This window comes from Falco peregrinus, chromosome 10, assembly GCF_023634155.1.
Source record: "Falco peregrinus isolate bFalPer1 chromosome 10, bFalPer1.pri, whole genome shotgun sequence".
Lineage (NCBI taxonomy): Eukaryota > Metazoa > Chordata > Aves > Falconiformes > Falconidae > Falco > Falco peregrinus.
Window position 1 is genome coordinate 15300316 of NC_073730.1, and position 21722 is coordinate 15322037.

At 37.6% G+C, this 21722-nt stretch overlaps 1 protein-coding gene across 6 annotated transcripts in view; it reads right to left on the minus strand.

Annotated features, from left to right (window-relative positions):
- Positions 1-14596: 14596 nt before the first annotated feature.
- The window catches only part of PTBP2 (polypyrimidine tract binding protein 2), a 52981-nt gene continuing 45855 nt past the window's right edge, over positions 14597-21722 (minus strand). For 3 of the 6 annotated variants that reach the window (XM_055815108.1, XM_013299016.2, XM_013299019.2), the window contains 6 exons: positions 19060-19214; positions 17564-17597; positions 17027-17119; positions 16430-16646; positions 16251-16328; positions 14597-16104 (listed from right to left, as the gene is read on the minus strand). In XM_055815108.1, the coding sequence (XP_055671083.1) occupies positions 15972-16104; positions 16251-16328; positions 16430-16646; positions 17027-17119; positions 17564-17597; positions 19060-19214 (710 nt within the window). In that variant the 3' untranslated portion in view covers positions 14597-15971. The remainder of the gene's footprint in view (positions 16105-16250; positions 16329-16429; positions 16647-17026; positions 17120-17563; positions 17598-19059; positions 19215-21722) is intronic. The other 3 variants (XM_013299017.2, XM_027786490.2, XM_005237252.3) reach the window with 3 other exon arrangements.

Sequence of the window (21722 nt, forward strand, 5' to 3'; positions counted from 1 at the left end):
AGCAAATAATAAAAAAAAAAATATCCCTGTAATACAGTAATTCCTTAATAGCTTGTTCAAGAATTCCAGAGGATCAACACTATTTTTGAGCAAAACTATTATCAGCTACATCTGAACCCTCAAATAGATTATTTCCACCTCAGAATATTCATACTGTGTTCAGCTTTACAAGTTTTTTGGCTACATCTTGCAGCTCTCGCCCTACCATACCTCTTCCCATTATTTGACCCTGTTTTCTCTGTCCCACCTTCCCACCAAATAAACAACCTGACTGATGACTTTCCCCTCCATTGGTGCCAGTTTTGCTGTTTTCTGCACCCCAGTCTACTTCCGACATCATTTCCCAGCCTGACAGGGTATGACTGACAGGGTTCCTAGTTGCTGTTCATCTTGCAAGACTGTTCCCCAGTGGAGACAAAGATGAGGCCTGATCCCACTTCTTTGCACTCAATGAGCAATTTCAGTACTCAGAAGCAGAGATACATATATTTTATATACGTATCTAAAAGACATCATAACTGTCAGCTCTTTGAAACAAGATTTTCTTTTTAATTGAAGAGGTAATTTCAAGTATCTTACCACGTGACTAAGGTTTGACTTAAGGAAACACTTACTAAACTCCACGCTCTATATTTGCTTCTTCTGCGTAAGAAAAGGGAATCTGTACTTCACAATCTAAATCATTTGTGATTAATGACTTACATTAAAAAAATGCCCAGGAAATTGCCTTGGCATCCTGAATTGTTAATATTTATACACTGATGTGAAAATTTGAAGTGCTAAATACTATAGATGGTCAAAACTTGCAGAAATTCAAGCATATTTTCATGAATATGTGCTGTAATTCAAGTAAATTTTGTTTCATCAAGTGATGCTTGCTAATACCGTTTTTCTGTCTTTTGAGTATGAAGAATAAACCCAAGCGTCTTTTGTCAAAACTTGTAACTGTATCATTTACACCTTTCCTTTAAGTATAGGCCCTGCTGAGAGGGTGGCAAAAGAAGGGGAATTAATGTCTTAGCAGGAGCTTGCAAATAAAGAGATGGGCACCCACAATTTTTATCTATTGTTTTCCACACCATGCGTACATATACCCTTAACCAGGCATTTGCGATGTTAAAGGACTTCACAAGACCGTACCTGCAAGAGCCTACATTCCTTCATTATAAGGTTATGAGGACATAGAGGTTATATTCCTTAGCTTAATGTTTGGTCTCTTTTCATCCAACACATTTAAATAAAAGATATAAACCTACAAATACTCCTCTTGCACTGCTGATTTTTCTGGTTCTCTCTGATTACTTCAGAAACGGTAATTCAGTTTGAACCTGTGTCTTAAGCCAGTGACATCTGTAAAGCAGAGAATTATAGTAACTTTAAAGTTATACCTTACCTCAGTCTTCAAGAGTCTTAAAAGCTACTAAAAGATTCTAATCACAAAGCACAATTGTATTAAGTAGGAGTAGTGACCTCGTGCTAATCATGTTTAATCTCTTATCCCAAATAATACACAGGAAAAGAAGGGCAAACAATCAAAAACTTTGTAATAAGAGGTCTTAAGCTTGGCTTCTGTGCAGTAACTCTGCCACCAGCAACCCAAAGTTAATTTAAAAGACACTAGACATGCATTATGTGACAAAAGAAGAAAAACTCAGCAAACTTTTAGCCTGGGAGATTAAGGAAAACGGTCTGCAGAATGATATTTTCAATTAGCACCTTATATGTTTTCACAGCCCAAGACCTGCCTACAATTAATGACAACTTCCGTGCACCCTGCACCAACGTATAGGAACCAATCTCGGCCATAAAGAAAGACAGCACGCGTAACTTCCTCCTCCTACCTTGACGCTGGCTGTAACTATCTCAAAGCAACAATTGACCGAAGGAAAGCATTACGCGCTTGGAACCAGCGTTTCTTTTCTGTTTGTAAAACGATGATGGAAGTCTCTCTGAATTTTCTGCTGCTTCTTGCTATGGGTTTTTGTTTAGTTTTCAACAATTCTTTCTGCGAACCCGAGATCCATACCACTGCGGCTGATTATTCTTTTCAGATGGTTTCCTTCACTAATATCCTGAGACTTAATTCTTGTTACAGTACGCTCCCTACCCTGAGGAGCACATTTCCTATTGACCAATACTCTGCTCAATTCTGGTTATAATTGTAAAGGCACTGCACTGAGATTAAACCTCCTACTTCCACATCTCACGCACAGCAATCTGAGAGGGTTATTAAAATAGACTCCCTTCTGATCATCTCTGTAGACATTTTAATCTTACATTCAATGTTTTTATATCCAAACTCTGCTCTTCACGCACAGGGGGGAGGGAATTAATTGAATTGAGTGGGAGGCTGATTTGGTGGAGTCCGTTGGAACTCAGCGAAAGTATATCTCATCTATTGAAAAGCATTTACCCTGAATTCTAACAAAATAAGCCCATTTTTAAACTGCTCACTTCAAAGGGAAGAGTGGGAATTGCTTGTGCTCCATCTTTCCCCACTAGTGTTTCTATTATCGTTTTTCTTCAAAACAAAACAGGCACCTGGGAAAGGATGATACAAATGCAATGTATGGAGCGAAGCGTGGTGGGTTTTTTCCCTGCTAATGTTATTTCTAATACAGAACGTGAAAGGCCTTTCAGTGGAGTCTTGGGATAAGGATGGACTGTGAGGGAGACAGCGAGGCAGACAGTCAACAGTGCTTAATTTTCTCTCTCTGCCCACTGCATGAAATCTAATGGTCTGGGTTCACTTGCTGATTTTCTCATTTTTTCTTGCTTATATGTAAAGGACACAAAAATAGCAACAGCAGGAGAAAGCATTTCCCTAAGGCCTCCACTCAGATGTTAGGGCACAATGCAAACCGGAACATCCTCCTGTTAAGACTGTGAAACTTCCCACCAACCCCAGCACTTCCCAGAAGTGACGTTCTCCCTGGCGAGTAACAAGGAGTCACAACCTGGTTCATAACTTCAGGAGCATTAGCAGTTCTGTAGCACCTTGTTCTTCCTCACGTTAAAGCTCCCCTCACTTTGATTCAACAACAAACTACTGTCCTCCCCACTATTTTTAATTAATTGCTTTTACTTCATAGATTTTACATTTGTTAATCTGATCAATATCAAATTAACCTCACCTTCAAGGTTGTTAGTGAACATGCTGAAACTGTTTTCAGAAAACCCTGGAAGCAGCATGTACACCCTCCCTGCTTGACGCTAGCTATCACCCTCTTCTGTCAATTGACCCTTTCTCATTGCCAGCTCTTCCTTTAGTATATAAATAGATTTTTGTGATCTAAGAAAACAGAACTAGCAATTCTGCCATATCTAATTGGTACGTTGCCTGAAAAACAGGCCCAAGCAGACGTGGGGGCTCAGCACCCCCAAAACACTCATTGGGCTTTGCACATCAATAAAACTGAAAAGCTTTGGAGTGTTTTTTAAAGTGTCGCTACTACCATTGTAGCATCATCCAGGAAAATCTAAAGTCTCTTTTCATTCTGCATATACATCTATATAGAGCATAACCCCAAACATTCCCACCCCTCATTTCAGCATTAAGACTCTCCCCACCACCTGGGCTCTTTCTTCACCACTAAACCTTGCGATGTTCCTCACACCCCATGGGTCCTGCTCAAGCCTCCCATCACACAATTTCTGACGTACTTGCAGATAAGTTCTCCTGGGGCCAGTACTCCATACACATGATGTGAAGGACAAAGACAGCACATCAGAAGGTAGCGCTCTCTGGGTTCAGCTTTAGACCTATTCAGCCCTCCCCAGGTCAGTTCTGGCTGGGAAGACAAGCAGCTTCTGGAACTTTACCCAACAGTTCCCAGTGTGCTTACCCCTGCAGATGGCCAACAACGGAATTTGGAAGACTGGGTTGCCACAGGACCATTACACCTTCACCAGTGAGCACAGAGAGCCCACAGCAAGCACGTGGAGATTGTTTGTGGGTGAAAGCTGGTGCACAGAGGACAAGAAGGCAGTAAAACCAGGGGAGTAAGGCACAGGGAAGCAGCACTGGGTGGAGAACAGATCAGGAAAGTGGCTTTCAAAAACAAGCAGAGTGCAAATGCTCTAAAGTTGTGGCAGGGGGTGCAGTAACAGGCAGGTGTTGTGATAAGAGAAAATAAACCCACCCATTTTATTTAAGGTTTGGTGTATCCAGCCTGACTAAATGGGAAAATGGGAAAGGAGATGAGAAAAAGTAAGGAGGAAAGAGGAGCAGAATTTCAGATAAGATGTAAACTGAGTCTAGCAGATTTTTTTATTTCTTTTAACTTAACGTTCAGTCTGCTTTGACTCTAAATAACAGAGCTATTAATACACTTTGGAAACTTAGTACAGGAACTAGTCTATGGCTAACTTTGCAGCATGTAATCAGCTACAAGTACGACACTGCTTATCACCTTTACTTCGTCAGTAGCCATAAGCAGAAGTATTTATCTATTCCTTGAGAACCTCCTATATTACAACTTCTTAAAATATTGTCATAGCAGTGAATCAAATTGGTAGAACAACTTTACATTTGGCTCACCTTCTCAGACATCCAGATCCCAGATCTGCGTTAATATACATGGCAATTATGTTCTAACTAGAAATGCCATAGTATTTTACTTTATTTGTTACTACATAAATATGCAGATTTATGTGCATGACTCATAAATAGTAAATATTACCATTATCTGTCACCACAAAATAGTAAAAGCCTGGCTCATGAAGCAGCACCATTTTCTTGACTTTCCCCTCATACACTGTGGCAAGAAGACAAAAATCAGAATTATTTCTCTGAGAATTATTGCGGCCTTTACAACATGACTGACACGTCAAGGTAAAAGAGAACCTTTGTCTAAAGAAACTTAAGGTGTAAATGTCAGCCCAACTCCATCCGGTAAAAGCAAACATCATTGTCATCATGATTAACAAGGAACTAACACACTGTTTCAAAAAAAGCATTTCTGGAAACAGAACAGGAAAATCCCACTGAGATGACAACCTAAAAAAGTTGTGCCTGGAGAATCCTGCTTGGACCTCGAGCAGCAACGGCAGAAACACAACAAAAACAGCAAGACATACTAAAGATAGGGGGGAAAAAACCAAACACCAAAAACCCAAGAGAAAAACCCACAAAAACCCCTGCAGAATAGTCAGCATCCCAGAAATAACGATCATTAATCCATGTTTACAAATATTTTCCCCTGCCTCATCGAAGAAAAAACACATTAGGAATTTAAATAACATAAGCAAAATATTCAGCATAGCCTGGGAAGCTGATTTAATCCACTATTTTGGTTGCATTTGGTACAACAGTGTCCTATGAAATGGTTTAAAGTAATGTGTTATTTTATGTTGGAACTCTATAATATACAGTATTTTAGTAATTATTACTGTTTAGAAACTAAAGAGGTTCATATGGGCACTTAGGTCAGCGAACAGTGCAGTTTGTATTAGCTTAAGTCCTAAAGCTACTCAGTATTTCTACCTATAACTAAAATCCACACCAGTTCAGCCTTAAGGGCTGGCACGGTTATACCAGCATAAAAAATTTTAAAGCTGATATTTCATTATATTTTAGCTGATAATTTGAGTTCTGTTGAAGCGGGCAGTTTTTGTCTTTCCCCTCATCTCAGGAGTTTGCTCCATCTATTTTGGCATTTCTCTAACCATTGAGTGACAAGGTTCAGTCCACTAAAGGGCAAAAACTAATACCAAAAGGGGAGAGGAAGAAAAGAAGGAAGAAGTTACACTTTTTTTGGTAGGGAGGCTGTCAATTTAGCAAGCTGAATCACCCAGGTGAACGGCAAGAACAAGACAGGCATCAGACCTGGCAGAAGATCACTTAACCAACAACGAGAGGAGCAGGACTAATCCCTTAAACATCAGCAAGCCTAAGAACAGGACAACTGTAAAGGGAAAGCACCTCCAGAAAGATTCCCACTACTTCTTGCAGTGCAAGACAGGCACTTAGAACACCTTGCTGTCCTTGACAGCCACATTAACGAAGGTGCAGGAGAGAGAAACAGGTTACATTGTTAATATCAATATATTTAAAGTGGTATGCCTGTTGTGTGTAGCTAAACCTTCCGTTGAAAATCACATTTTGTTCAAGGAATCAGGCAGTTGTATGTGTTAGGAGACTTTAAAAATCCAGTTACAATTTTACAAGCATGAAGTATATTACTTCTGCTTTCCACTTAACAGTTCCTATAATCCCTGCAATTTCACTAGTACAAGATGGACAAACTGGTCATTTTTCAGCACCAATGAATCAGCATTTATGAAAATGTTTAAGTTTCAGATGACGGAAGTCTGTGTCACTTTCATGTAAATAAATAATGAATCAAGTACTGCTTCACCAGATTAGTCTTCCTAAAGATCAGGCACATCATATCACATGTGGCAGGAGGAGCCGCAAATGCTTTAGGTACTGATAACCTAACACAAGCTTCCAAATAGAATGTGCATATAAAACTGCAAGTCTTCCTCACTAACACTGAAGTATTTATGTACTGGAATTATTAAGAATGTTACACATTTCTTGGAGGTTTTAGCAACAACTTATTTCCAGTAATAATAAAATAAGTTTGACTATTATGTGTCCAGTACAAAGAAATTCACTAAGCTGGGAGGCAATGTTAGGGATTATCTTCTTAGCATCAAAAATAAAATCCTGGAACAAAGCTGACGTCCAAAATATTTGAATCTTGTAACTGTTTCATCTTCCTCACCGCTTGAAATGATTGCAAAATAAGGTTAGATTTTAATAAGTGTAAGATATTTTGACACTTCTAAAATTGCCAAATACAGGGGAAGAGTAAGAAAGTCAGTATGTAACCTGGTAGCTCATATAAATCAAGCAGTTTAAAACATCATCTGTTCGTTCAGTCGAAGTTGTTGTTAGTGTCTCTGAACAACAGAACAGTAATAAAGAGGCATGCTGTTACCTGACAGAAAAAGGCAACTCGATGCACACGTACGTACTCGATAGGTTTACAACAATATGTTGAGATTTGTACTATAGATAACAGCAGCCCAAAGATCAGGGTTGTACTTCTGACAATTATTAACCCGTGAAAAATTTTAAAAAAAACCAACAGTCTGCAAAGCCTCAGATAAATTCCAGTGTCTTTGATTATTTCAATTTTTAAGTGACTCACACCTGACCTCGCAACAATACAGAGCTCATCTGTGCCCACAGTGCTGCTTGACAAGTTTAAAAAAACCCTGCCATTTAAAAACCTGCAAATTCATTTTTGCATTTCAAAAAGCAAGAAAAAGAATTCTTATTAAAAGGGGTGCAGGGACATAGGCCAGAACTGGCTGAGAAAGCGTATGGCTGTAGGATCCCTTGCCCTGCAGGTTGTCACCTTTCACCTGAAAGGTGCAGAGGAAGCCCTTTGGCTACTGCCTCATCTCTGCAGAGCTGAAGATCTTGTATAGCAATTCAACATTTACATCATTTTTTCTGTTTCCTTCCCCTTGCATACTCGGTCATCGCATCTGGGTGAACTTACTCGTCTCCCTGAAACATGGTTTTAGCAGGGCAGAGCAGATGTCTGCAAAAGAGAAAAACCTCTGCACTGAGTAGCGGTTGCCTAGACACAACCCTCCTAATGGAAGAAGTCTAGACACAAGTTTTTCCAGCACAGAAAATTAATGCCTATTGTTTCAAGAGCTAATCCTACGACAAGTTCATCGAATTCTACATTGATTGAATTCTACTAACATAGACGTAAGTAAAATTTACTGACAAGACAGATCAAAAAAATTACAAAGTAGGGGACTGGACTGGCAAGCATAACATAAGATTATTATTTATTATAAAATGAACCAGAGCGTAACATTTTTTACGTCCCTAAAACATTTTTATAAACTTGAAGCATTTCAAGAGCTTCTGTCTTAGTATAACATTGTTGGTTACTTAGGATTCCAGCAGGTGCTAAATATTAAGTGAAGCTGAAATTACTTTGACTAACAAGATCAAAGGATTTCCAATGAGGTAACTGTCACAAAACAGGCTGGAGGGCTTCTAGATTTTTCCAGGGCTAATCAGTATCCTAATCCAAAATCCTGAAGTGCATACAGCCTTAATTTCACTCTACAGCGTATACCCTAAAAAGTTCTGAAATCGCGGATAGAAATTGCTATGGGCACAAAAGGATCTCAAAAGTGCTGGAGAAGAGTCCTAGAAGCCACTGAATCCACAAGTCTTAGATCCTCAGAAACCATCAGGTTTTGCTTCCAGCGTGGTACCTGACTGAGGGAAGGATAGGGTTTATAATGCTGTGCTAGTACACCAAGCACAATGTATTTTCTTCCCAGTAAATCTGTCTGGAAGCTTACCAACCAGCTGTAAGTGTACTAAGTGGCTGGATAGCTACTCCCAACACAGGAAGAAAAACTCTGTACCTTTCTTTAGCTATGGAGGAATGAGTTGTATACGTTGTTCCAAATCACCTTGAAAAAAGCTGTGATTTAGAGAATTCCCTGATTTAAAAACAGAGGAAGCTGCCATGAACTTATAAAGGAAGAGTGTGAAGGGGCGTATTCTTTCAGATCAGCAAAAAATGCAAGCTTTCCATCAGCTCATACTTGCAAAATCTGGAATTAGAAGTGAAATGTGGAATCTCTTTCCTTACAACAACCTATTCAGAAGACCTATGTAAAGCTTACAGATCATAACCTATACAAACCCAACCATCTACATTCCTGTGAAAAAACCAAACATTAATACTTTAACATGTTTGCTTTGAAAAGGGAACTACTTTAACCATTTCCAGGTATTCGCAAGAGAACTGCAAATAAATGTCAATATTCATGTTAGTAGGAATATTTGTATTCTATAGACTTAAATTTTACTGAGTAACTCCAGTCACTTGCTAGTGATACTGGGTGGTGATTTGGTAATTCTTTCATTGCTACAGCTGAGAACACAACCCTTGGAGGACCAAAACGTGCTGCACACTTACTCAAACAAGGTATCCCACCTGGAAGAAAAAAAAAAGCTATTTACAGTTCATCCACAGCAGTGCAGAAGTGCTTGGCGTTACCATTCTCATTCTCCTTCTGTAATCAAGAGCCATTCCTTCAAAGTACATCCACCTCTGTGTAACAAGATGTCACCACAAATGCCTTCGTTTTTAAGGACTATCATGAGTGAAGAACCACCTATGAGAAAAAGGTCATCTACTACTAACCATATATTCTAAAGTAACTGCACTCCAAAGAAGATGAGGTCTAGCGACATGTAACAGAGAAATTTGAAAATAACCACTTTCTAAAAACCAAAGTGGACTTAGATTGCAGCAAGAGATTTAGGTCAGGGTGCTGTTTTTTTTCTTAAGGTCTAGAAGTAAGCATAGTAAAGCAGTAATGCAGACTGACTAGAGAAGTTGACAATTTCTGTCTGCAGAGTTTAAAGAACGGGTTAGACATACCTCTGATCAAAATGATTAAGGCTTACCAGAATTTGCTTGAGAACTGGGAAATAAAGGTGACCTCTGGTCTATGTTCTGTAAACATCAACAGAAAAATACCCATTTCTCAAAAGAGAGGGAAAAAGAAAAAGCCCCAACACTGAAACCCAACCAGTGTTCACAAAATGACCCAAACTACATTCAAGTCAATACCTGAAGGTTAATGTTCAGACAACAAAGCACAGCATGCTGAACAGAGTATTTTGTTGGCACAGCACTGTGGCTATTTACTAGCTGAGGACTGTCAATGTTTTAAAGCAGTAGCAAGGCTGGTGTCCCACCACATGCAGAAAATCACCGGTGCTTGTCAAGTGCAGCTGCCAAGAAACCTCTCTTGCTTCAGAACAGAACAGACTACTCCAGCATGACTTTGGCTGCACAACCGAAATCTTCAAAAGGATGCTTATGCTGCAAGAGTTAAGTCCAGAGCATTAAGGAACAAAAGGGAACGGGGTCAATCCAAAGGATACTGGAGCACTGTTCATGGAATACAGATGGTCAGAAATTTTACAGCAGACTTTTTTTTTCCATCAAACGCCAGTTCCAACATGTGTCACTTGACTCCTCTAACAAATCTCTTACTAGATCCTGCTAGCTCACTTTATCTGGCTCTTTGGCAAGGCATCAGTGTCAATCATCCTAAACTACCCTGACACGTAGCCTATCCTAGGGCTAGAGGCTTCAGACTTTCAGTCTCACTGGCTTCTAGGGATGATCAGTACTCATCCCGGGAACACTAGCTCCCACAGCAGTCTGTATGCAATTGCTAAGTTCTGACACTTCCACACTGTTGAGCGGAAGTAAAAATACCTCACATTTACCTCACTGCACTGGTTTTGACCAGACTTGTTTGTAAAATAACCCCCCATCAACACAACCAATAACTCTCCCCTTACTAACAATTTTTAAGGGCCATTTATGCATGAAAACAACTTACAGAAACCTACTGAAACGGCCTCGACACTTCTCTGCCCAATACTGCTCCTGCTGCAAAACATCCCTCCAGTTTCTCATGTACTCCACCCAGTGCCCCAGATCCCATCACATTTGCTACCTCAAAGGCTGCTGCCTGTTCGGGAAAGACAGAACTACGTGCACCCCTGTTCGACAGCTCCTGCGAAGACAAAGGAGGCAGCAGCAGATTTTTTTCCTTCCCTTTCCCATAGCGCTGAAAGAATGGACTCTGACCTCGCAAACCAACTAATCACGAGCATAGAAATAGTAACACCTTGGTACAGGAGACCTCCATCCCCTCTGTCTGACAGGAAAGCAGCCAAAGAGCGCAGGAGTGACAGGGAGGAGGCAAGGGTTATCTAGGGAACAGGACATTCACATGGGAGACAGTGCAATTATGCATGTCTCATTTCCTTATGAAAGTGGGCTAAAACTCATAAAACATGCAGAACTCTTCAATAATAGGAATGCTATTTTGAACTATGGGTGGGTTTGGGGGGATTTTATATATATATATTTAAGCCAACCTGCATTTAATTGAAATCTTCTCCTGTCCTTTGCTTTTCCTTTGCTGCCTGTGCGCAGAACTAATCAAAAAAGAACACCAATTTTATTAAACTTACATGTTGTAAACGACTGGGGGGGGAGACGGGGACAGACGACACACCAAAGCAACATAATCCTATTCCAAATTCCCTTGGTTGATCAGGGGAAAGTTCAGTAAACTCAAACCATTAGAAAGGTGTATCATGCAGTAAAAATGACATTTTTTAAGGTGAAGCAGGAACTCACCTATCTCCTTTTGTTAACGACCCTGAAGAGATCTCACACACACACACGTGTGTGTAGATGCACGGCAGAGATTTTCAAAGCTGAGGAGACTCAGATTAGGCAATTCTAAATGAATTCTTACATTAAAAGAAAAAAAACAAGTTAAATCAATTCTATAAAGCTTCATTACCGTGCCATATAATTCCTCAGCAATGCAGGAACCTTATCACTGGTTGTAGCAAACTAATTGTGGACTAACAAAATAATTTTGTAATAGATTATCATTGCCTAAGTTAAGATTACTGCAGTCCACTGATTCACTTTACCAAGGCCCATTAAGTAGAAAATCGCATGCCAAATCCCACTGTTCCAGGAAAAATCAGTCTCTCTCCTTTTCCTCTGTGTGGATGCACTAGCAGGCTGCAGCTACTCCCCAGGAGACCAGAAAGGTGAGGAATATTGCGGGTTTTGCATGACCAAGACCTGAAAAAACCCATCTTCAGACACAATCTTGCCCACATTCACAACTTATATATAGCCCTTTCTACACAGACCATGATTACAGGAGATGGGACATTTTACCAAATTAGTTACAAGAAAATTTGATCACCTAAGCAAAGCTCTGAACTTTCGGTTGTCTCAGTCTCTGGAATGGGATGAGGTGCAACAGATACAGACCAGCCTCATCCCTACCTAACACCATCAAATCTTTTCAGGAAGCCTTGCTCACCGTAAAACATTTAATATTGCAAAAAACATTTCTTGAGACGGACTAATGGATTTATATATGTGTTTCCAGAAAAAGACATTTTCTAGTGTTTCAACAGAACTACTTATTATCTAAATATAGAATCGACAAATTAGCTGGAGTAAACTGATGTATGAATTGCCATGCCTTAAATACTGCAGATAAAGGTCCAGTTGGTGCTGTCATGCTCTAACACACTATAATAAACATAAGGAAACTCTACAATAAATCGAAGGGATTTTTTTGTAAGATGGATTATAAAACTGAAAATTAACGTTAAATATTAAAGACAGCCATCTACAAATAGCCACATGAGCTGTTACTCCTGCAGGGCAAAGGTTAAATCACAATATACAGAAATACCTCTAAGTGCATTCATGTAACTTTGAAGTTTTGTCACAATTTTTAGACAGAAAGCTATCAGGTTTTGTTTTCCTTTATCTACATACTGCATTTGCCGGTGGACATTATATGACCAAAGAATCATTTTTGGGCTTCTCCAACCAATTTCATTGCTCCATTAGAGAAAAATCTAACAATACACAAAGGAAAAAAAAAAATCAGCAACTGCCTTCCGTAAAAATATTAGAATTATTTTAAAAATCTGAAATTGAGTTCAGAGTATCAGCATGCCTATGGTAAGGTTTCACCAACAATCTAAAAACCTCATGTTCTATGGAGTGTAAGAAGTTATTCATAATCCTTATTTTTAGTAAAATTTTAATAAAAATCATGCTTTGCATTTTCACATTCTGAAGAGCTAGATACAGAAACTTTTTTACATTTTATAACAATAAAAATGTACAAATTACTATACAAAATGCAGTATCACCTCAAGAAAACCAAGCTTTTGAAAGTTCAAGCAGTTAGGACATTAGATCTATATTTTTTGAAGAGATACCACTTTAAAGACTAAGTATCAACAACTTCACAGTGATTTTCTTCACTAAGTTAATAAAAAAACCCGCTTTCATGACAATTATTACTATCATTACTTTTCATTTTGGCTGATACAAATATAACCTCATAATAAAAATTACTGAATTCATAACAAATCAAACTCACTATATATTCTATCCCTTGAGGTTTTTGCCACAAAACTTTTCAAAATGAAAAAAGTAGTACAAAACCTTCTTTTTAAGGAAATAAGCTTGGCAAGAGATGAGTAAGTTACAGTTTTACAAAAACCCTGTATTTGTAAACACTCAAGCACTGCAGATATTTAAAGTTATTTCAAAATTATACATGACAATTACTGTATGCTGACACAGATGTGTTAAGTGGAAACTGTTCAGCATAAGCTGAACCCATGGAATGATAAATTTCAATTCATATCTTAATTTGAAATATGCAAACACATTCTGATATGCAAAAGGAAATCTCACACATTCTTACTTTTAAAAATACGGGACCTCAACACTATATAGATAAAAAAAGCTTAGGAGACCAGCTCAGTCAGGCCCTTAACTACTGTTCAAGTCAATTGGGAGATGGTCACCGCAATGTGTTTGGGTGCCCGAGTTGTAAAAAGATGTTGATTCACAAGTTTCATGTATGGATGAATGTGATTCCACTAGCATTTCAGATTGGGTGATCACTGTGATGTCTGGAATATAACTTAAATCGTATCTCGGGTGTATTTCTGATAACATGGGTAAGAACCAAACACATTTTATTTAATGTAGTGAAGACTAATGCAAGCTCCCTACATTATACCATGACCTTTAAAAAGCTGATAGCAATTTATTGATTTGAAAGCCAACCCACAGAACAGACATCAGATCACAAAGTAATCTGACATCAATAAATCTACAGTAGTTGTAGTGAAAAAGTGACAGAAAAATGCTTGGAATTGAACGCTGACAGCTTTTACCAACATAATGCTTCAGGATCATACAGTTACTCTTCAAAGGGACTGTGTAAAAAGTTTTAATCCTACTTCTAATTGAGGGGAAAAAACCCACAACAATCAGTTCAAAGTAATATGAAGAAACACTATTAAAGTGCCCAAACTGTTTTTACATTCACTTAAGCCCACGTCTCTGAAAAGGTGAAATATCCTAGTCTGGAATATGTATGGTCCACTAAACTAATGTTAAAAACTTCATTACTTTAACCCACGAGTATACTGTACGATTAGTAGAAAAATCTTTAGCAGACACAAAAAAAATGAAAGATGAAACTGCAGCAAGAGAGCATGGCAAACCTGAGAGATCTATTAGTGCATAAATCTGCTTAAAAAACTAAAAAGATAGAAAGAGAGAGCTAACGAAACTACAGTAAAAGTTATGTCTTTAAAGCAGTAAGTTGTAACAGGGTGGGAAATGTTTAATATGCACATATGCCTGCAAAGGGGTCACTATCTTTCTGAAAATAAAGAGCTGGTATTTTTCACAGCATCAGATTTACGGTAAAAAGCCATAAAATTGTATTTTTTACTATTATGCTTTTCCCACCCTGGCAGAGAATAAACATGAATTTAGAAGCACAGTAGAAGTGAAAAAACAAAGAAGAGGAAAGAGAGAAAGCAGCAGAGAAAGACAGAAAAGGTGATTACAGAGCTACAGAAGTGTTTATTGAGCATGCTACAGAGGTAAGCAGAGTACACACAAAATGAAATTAAACCACCGTCAAACCTCCCAACTTTGTTAGAAAATTAATTTTTAATTGTGCCACTTTCAAACTATACTGAATTTTACAATTCTAAAGATGTAAAAACTCAACTAATAGAAAATATACATGACCATTTTTTTCTACATAGATAACAGAATCTATGAATATTGAAACTAAGTACATCAATTTCAAAAAGTATTGGTCATTTAAACAGAATCAAGGTAACAGTTCAGACTGACAGAGAACTGCTTTCAAATTAACTGATCTGTAGATTCTGAGCCATGTTTATAATAAAGTCAGATCAATTTCTAAATACAAAATATTTTGAAGAGATATATTAAAACTGAATATTACAATGCAAGGTAAATTAAGACTAAAGGCACATAAACTTTGGTCCCACCTGGTTGTCAGTTTTAGAAAACTGTCACAAAATTGCCTGCAAGCATTTGCAGCAAACTTTCTTCACCACTGAAAAATACATGCACCATTTCCTGAACTAGCTTGACCAGTCTGTACATGCTCAGAAATCCACAACCATATTCCATATCTTAATTACAAACTAAAGATGGCAATATATATTGAAATGCACATAAGTCATGTCAACTTCGAAAACATCTACGAAAAATATTCAGCCACAAACAAGACATTACTTAGTGCTGACATTTATATGATACATCCCACAAGAGTGTGTACAAAAAGGTTAAGATTCCACAATGCTTTTCACGTAGGGCCCAAAGTCACAGAAGTCACTTTTTGTCCTTTAAGAAATTAATATTCTGTACCTTGTTAATTTTAACTAATGCCTACATTCATAACTGAATCTAGACCAGAACGATGAAATACAAAAGGCCTTTTTAAAAAAAGGAGCACAAAGCAAATGGTAGCAGAAATCAGGTGTCATTTTACTCTTTCAGTGTAATGCATCTTATCCAATTAAAAAGAAAATTAAGTGACAAGCCAGCAGATAAAAAAAAAAATATCTACCAAGCAGGAGAAACAAAAGCTTAACCTTTTTACACACCCCTGCCTAAACATATTTAAATTATCATGTAACAATGTGCCCCAGACAACCAAATTTGCTTTTTACTAGTTATGCAATTCCAGCAGTACTAGTTTTCCTTTTTAAGGCACGTATGTCAACTAAGTTGAAAAATTGTGGTATTAACTTGAAATCTTTTAAACAAAATGATGGTTTATCTAAACAACAGTTGAACAACAGCAGTTAGTATCACTGCTTTTTAAAGTTTTTTTATTTTTTATTTTTTAAAACAACCAAGGAATGATAACAGCATGAAAAAATAAAAAATAAAAAAAACTGAAGACAAACTCTGGTCCCCACTTTCCTGAACAGTCAATAGGTGACAACACCAAACAATGCAATACACCCTCATTTTCAAACTGCCTTTTTAAATAGTTGACTTAGAGAAAGAAACTCTCAGATGGTGATTTTCTCCCAGATTGTAATTGTGAAGATCAATCAAAGCCTGAATAGCTTCTTCTACTGTTGACATCTGAAGAAGCGCCATCTTGTGATCTCTTCTGAAACAAAATAATGGCATTAGGAACTAGAACACTAAAAGGGTTGTTCTTAATGTTCGGTACCCTCTACGCACTTTTCGTTAACGTGCTGCAAAAATGCATTTAGGCAGTCTTTAGTTAGAGCTACGTACAGAAAAGTTACTTACTGAAAAAATTTAAATGCTTTCACAGTGCCTCCAGTGTTGGCAAACAATGTGCGTAGATCCTCTTCTGCTACTGATGGGCTACAGACAGAAAGAAAATAAGCATAGCAAGAAATTAGTACTCAGTTTGGTGTGCTGTGATTCACACTAACACTACTGGCTTACTGAGAGCCAACACTTACGGAATATTGGACAGATGAAGTGTTGCAGAAGGAGGGAATATATTTTGAAAGTTTTTTGAACCAGGCTTCTTGAAGCGATGCAGAGGTGAATTACCAAAATCTTTAGTCAGCCCTTGGTCATCAAGTCCCTCTCGAGGTAGTTGCACTGTCTGATGTTTAGACAGGGTAACCCGAATAATTTTTCCATACATTTTTTGTCCATTAAGATGGCTCATGGCTGAAAAAGACAAGCAGTTTACTCAATTCACTGTTACTTTTCAATACATTGTGGTACATCACCAAGAGAACAAGAAAAACACCCGAACAAATCAAAGGGGTCAATGTGCTAAAAGACTGGAATCAAGAACTAGGCCTGCAGAATCTGCATCAGTATTTAATTTTATTTAAAGACCATCGTATGTGATTCAGCTGTTGAATTCATTTAGGATATTGTGCAGGCCTTCTAGAGCACAAGTGCACACAATAAGATTTTGGATCTTGTGGGTAACCAGGATACAAGACACTGACAAATGTAAACATGCTTAGTTCACCTGATTTTACACAGTGTAATTTCAAGTACTTAGACTAATGGGAATATAAACAGAAAACTAATCTTACCCAGCTGTGACTGGTTTCCATCAGCCATCTGTATAAGAGCACTATCTTTCTTATTGTATAAAATCTTCACGCGCTGCACATCACCATAAACACCTTTTCAAAGTCAAAGGTAACCCAAAAGAAAAAGTTCATTTAAAGCCAGTCACCTAAGTAATATATATTGACATATCAATGGAACATTCAGACAGCAACAAGATCACTCACTCAAACTCAACACTCTCACAAATGAATAAAGAAGATAAAGATTTTGAATAGTGAATTTTGAAAAGAATAATTTCTGATAAACCCTCAAAGCTATGTGAATGATATTAAATTAAAGACCATGCAAAATATATTAGCATGCATTAACAGAAAATCTGTGTCTATGGAGAGTTTTAAACAGCAAAAGAAAAATAGCAAAAGATTTACTATTCAACTTTAAGCCAAAGTGCTAGCTACAAATAAGAATTAAGGTGAAACAAAAAAAAAAACAAACAAACAAAAAAAACCAACCAAAATCAAATCAATAATAAAAGTATAGTGCTAACAATAACATACCGAAGAGGGTAAACAGACTTTGGGGCGTAACCATCTTTAGAAGGAGAGAAGAGCAAGCAGCGTAAGACAAGAAGAGAGAAGAGTCGAGGAAGAGCGGAGATGAACAGATCATCCATAACGAAGGGTGGTTCCCGCAGAATGGTGAGGTGGTCATGGATCATGGTTTCAAGGCGGTTAATTGGGGCAAGTTGGTCCGAGGAACATTTTGTTCAAGCACAGAAGCATGAACATAGGGAATGAAGACAGGGAACGTAGACAAAGACAAGGAGAAGGGTAAGACAGGGAAGGGCATGGGAATTTGGGTAAAGACAAGGAAAGGGAAGTTGAACACAAAGGGAAAAGGATGAAATGGGGAAGGGAATACAGCAATGCAGAAGAAAAAAAATAAGGAAGTGGGGAACAAAAAAAAAATAAAATATAGGTCAGTACATAAGAAATGCAGGAATTTGGTCAGAAAATGGTTGGTTTATGTACTGTACAAGAAAAACTGAGTAAAATGTAGTCACCCAAGACAAATATGGGTAAAGTACATTCATATCAAGAGTAAACTACAGCATTTCATCTCAACATGAAAATAAATTAACAAAAAGCATGCAATAGAAATTTTAAAATTTGAACTTTAACTGCATAAGCATGGCTGGTTATGAAATGCAGGCAAAAAATCTTTCAAAATGGCACTCTGATCTAAAACATTTTAACATGCAAGACTGTGGATGACAAAATAGTACCAGATGATAAAAAAAAGCTTAATGATTTACAGTGACAGAGGCCAGTTAAAAATGGAACAGCTAGACTGATACAAACTTCCCACATTTCATACCAGCTTTCACAGCCATCAAAATAAATGTAAAGGACAGTAAAAATGCAAAACTAAATAAACCCTTTTAGATTTCAGAGTTAGCAAGAAAGATACAGTTAAAATGAAAATGCTTTGCCACCATTTTTTAATTATTATTTTTTAAAGACAAATGAGAAACTGCAAAGAAAAAAATTACTAAGAGAGACTGGAAGAGTGCCTCGTCAAGATCTTTGGGAGAACCTTCAAAGAAAAATGTGTTAGACTAGTTCACATAAATTAAGACCTTAAAAATGTGAGATACAAGCATGAAATGAAACAGCAAACAATTAGAAGAAACAAAACAGAAATTCTAGTTTACGTGATTATAATTGCAAAAGAAAGCATAGCTGCTATTTTGTAAAAATAAAGCTTTCAATTCAAATGTCAAACATGCAGTAGTTACCACATTTTTTCTTAGCAAAACTAGGTAGCCGACTATCAAAGGACATTTTAAGTTGTTAGCTACCTGGGAAAACAAAAGTATTTAATAATAATGGCTTTAAAATTAACTTTGGGGGATTATTAAAAAAAAAAAACCAGCAAAAATACTTTGAGCTTAAAATCCAAATGTAAGAGGCCAAATACAACGAAATTATAAAATACTGACAAATGAAGTGTGACTAAAGAGGAAAAACAAAAGCAAAATTGTTTCACTGACCTCTTCATTTAAATTGCTAACCAGGAGCACTGTATTGCCACCAGCTGAAACTCCAGGCATTCCCACACGGCCAGCAGCAGCAGCTGCAGCTGCAGCAGCAGCATTTGGAATAGCCAAAGGACTCAGAGCTCCTGGAACAGCTGCAACAGGAAGCCCTAATTTTAAAATAAAGCATATTTTACGAAATACACACAAGTCATTTAAAAAAAAAAGTTCCTATATATCAGTACAAGTGTTGCATACAACACTACAAAGCAGACCATTCCACTGTTAAAGTCATCCAAAGGGTTGTGAAATTAACATGAAGAAATGTGAAAAGGTTTTGTTTGATTCAAATTATTAAGTCTTCAAAGAAATGATGAGGTGTAAAAAGTACTTTCTTTTCAAATAAGCAGTCTTGTACACCAGAACTGCTTCCACTGTACTCCAAAATGCTTAAAGTGTCTAGTTTATTAAAATGGTCTAAAGTAAATGCTGATCAGTAAGAATAAACTAATTGTGCTCTGCGCATCATTACATCCTTATTTTCCATCACCCTTTGAGATGCATGACTGACTTCAATGCGGTGCTTCAGACTGAATATACACACTGCAGTTGGTCATGTGAAAAGGCCTATGGATCTCTCAGAGTCTCAACATAAATGAAGTGAGGAGGCAACCTTCAAGATTCAGGACAGCACCACTGACTATGCTCAATGACTTTTGTAATCCAATTCCATGAAGCAGCATGTTACCATTAGCTAAACCTTCAGCTGTGCTTCAACTTTTCTTCTTCCAAGGAAATTCAGATCCTGTAGAGACCTGCTGGTTTTACCTGGTCAAGTCACTGGGGTGTTAGGCAAGCATGCTACCCCCAGGATCTGTGAAAAGTTCTTGTGATCATATGCACGATACATAGTGTATACAGGAACAGCTTTCTCGTATTCGATCAACATTTTATTTGAACATTTTAAAGAGTTCAGTAAAACCACACTGACAAAGAAAAACGTGTGAAAAACAATAAAGAAATATAACTTCAGTACTTTATTTTCTTTTACTGCAACTGGGTTCTCAGATTTCAGTATTTTGGCAAATTTTCTAATGTTTCTATGATCATGCTAAACTAATCCACCTTTTGAGCAATCTTCCAGTATGCCAGGCAGTCAGTCTAAATATAACCTTTACACTAAGTACTTAAGGCTACTTTCCTTCCTACGTTAAGTTTTATTTTAAAGGAAGTAACAAGAGAAAAGAAATTCTTCAGTTTCAGCCAATGCCCAAACACTAAGCAGATAATAATACATTCAACCATTAATTTAAAAACACAATAATCCAAGACTTAGTATCCAAAGAGAACAGAAGGGGGAAGTAAGTAAGGTTACAATGTTGGGGTTTTTTTAATTTCCCGGGGGAGGGGGGAGGAGCAGGGAAGCGGGCACAGAAGACAGAGAGACAGATTTTGTTGGGCTGGCCAAATGACCCCTCAAACTGGACGGGATATCCATCACTACTTTGCAATAGTGCTTAACAGTATTACTGATCAAGCACTGAAAAATATTTTCTAGTCATTTCCTGTCAAAGCACATAGAGAAGAAAAAACAGTAAGTGTTCTAAGAAAGGAAATTAAAGATAAGGAACGCTGTCTGATAAAGTTTAAAAGATTAAAAATGTTAGTATTCAGGGATCAAACCAGAGGAATAGAAAGTTCTGAGTAATGACAATTCTAGCCATCTCTCATGCCACAAGATAAAGGGCAAATCTACGTGCATCAAAAAGTATGATCTCTTATTGCATTATATGTGCTATTTGTGGGACTGTAATACATAAAAAGAAGGGAAAACCCAAACTTGCTTTTCTCCTTTCCACCCTGCAAAAGCACTTAATAGATTTGAGACTGTATTAGACAGTCTGTGGGAACTGCCGGTTACATTAAATAGGCAATGAAGTGACATATAATATGCTTCATCATGTAAGCGAAGCACTAGCTACCTGGCAGTTAGGAAAGCACTCCTCCCAGGTATGCGACTGTATGAGCATACGTTATGAGGGCTGTGCTAGGTCTTCTACCAGAGAACACAGAAGTAACACTAGCTGTCAGACAAGGCACATGAAATTAGATGGACCACTGCTAGTCCAAGCACAGCAAATTTGTTTCTCAAAATCCATTTTGTGAGGAAGTGTAATATTCTATACTTACGCATATTAATAGCAAGACCAAAATCCCACATAAATATGATGCATGTTTTTGCTGAAGAGTATAGCTTTAGTTTCAAGAAAAAACAATTAATAAAGGATGCTGTTAAAGTAAGTACCCCTGTGGAAGAAGGAAGTTTATTCCCAAAATCAGACTGTAACACACAGGGAAACCTGTGAACAATAAATTAAACTCCTCAAACAACTTTAATTTTTAGAACAGAACTGGATTCTTTTAAGTCTTGGAAATGTACTTCTGAGTGCTTTGTATTACACAGCTGAACGTCACGTTTATTTACACTTGGGTACTGCAGAGGTCATACAGACAGAAATGTGAAGCATGACAGTAAAGTCTGACAGACGTCCACCTGAAGGGAAACACTTACTTTATACTGGTCAACAGCAATCATTTGGGTATTAGGAAAATGCCAAGATACCAGGGCATTTCAAATCATCTAGTGTGCCTAGGCACCTCTCCCTAACCTTAGAAGC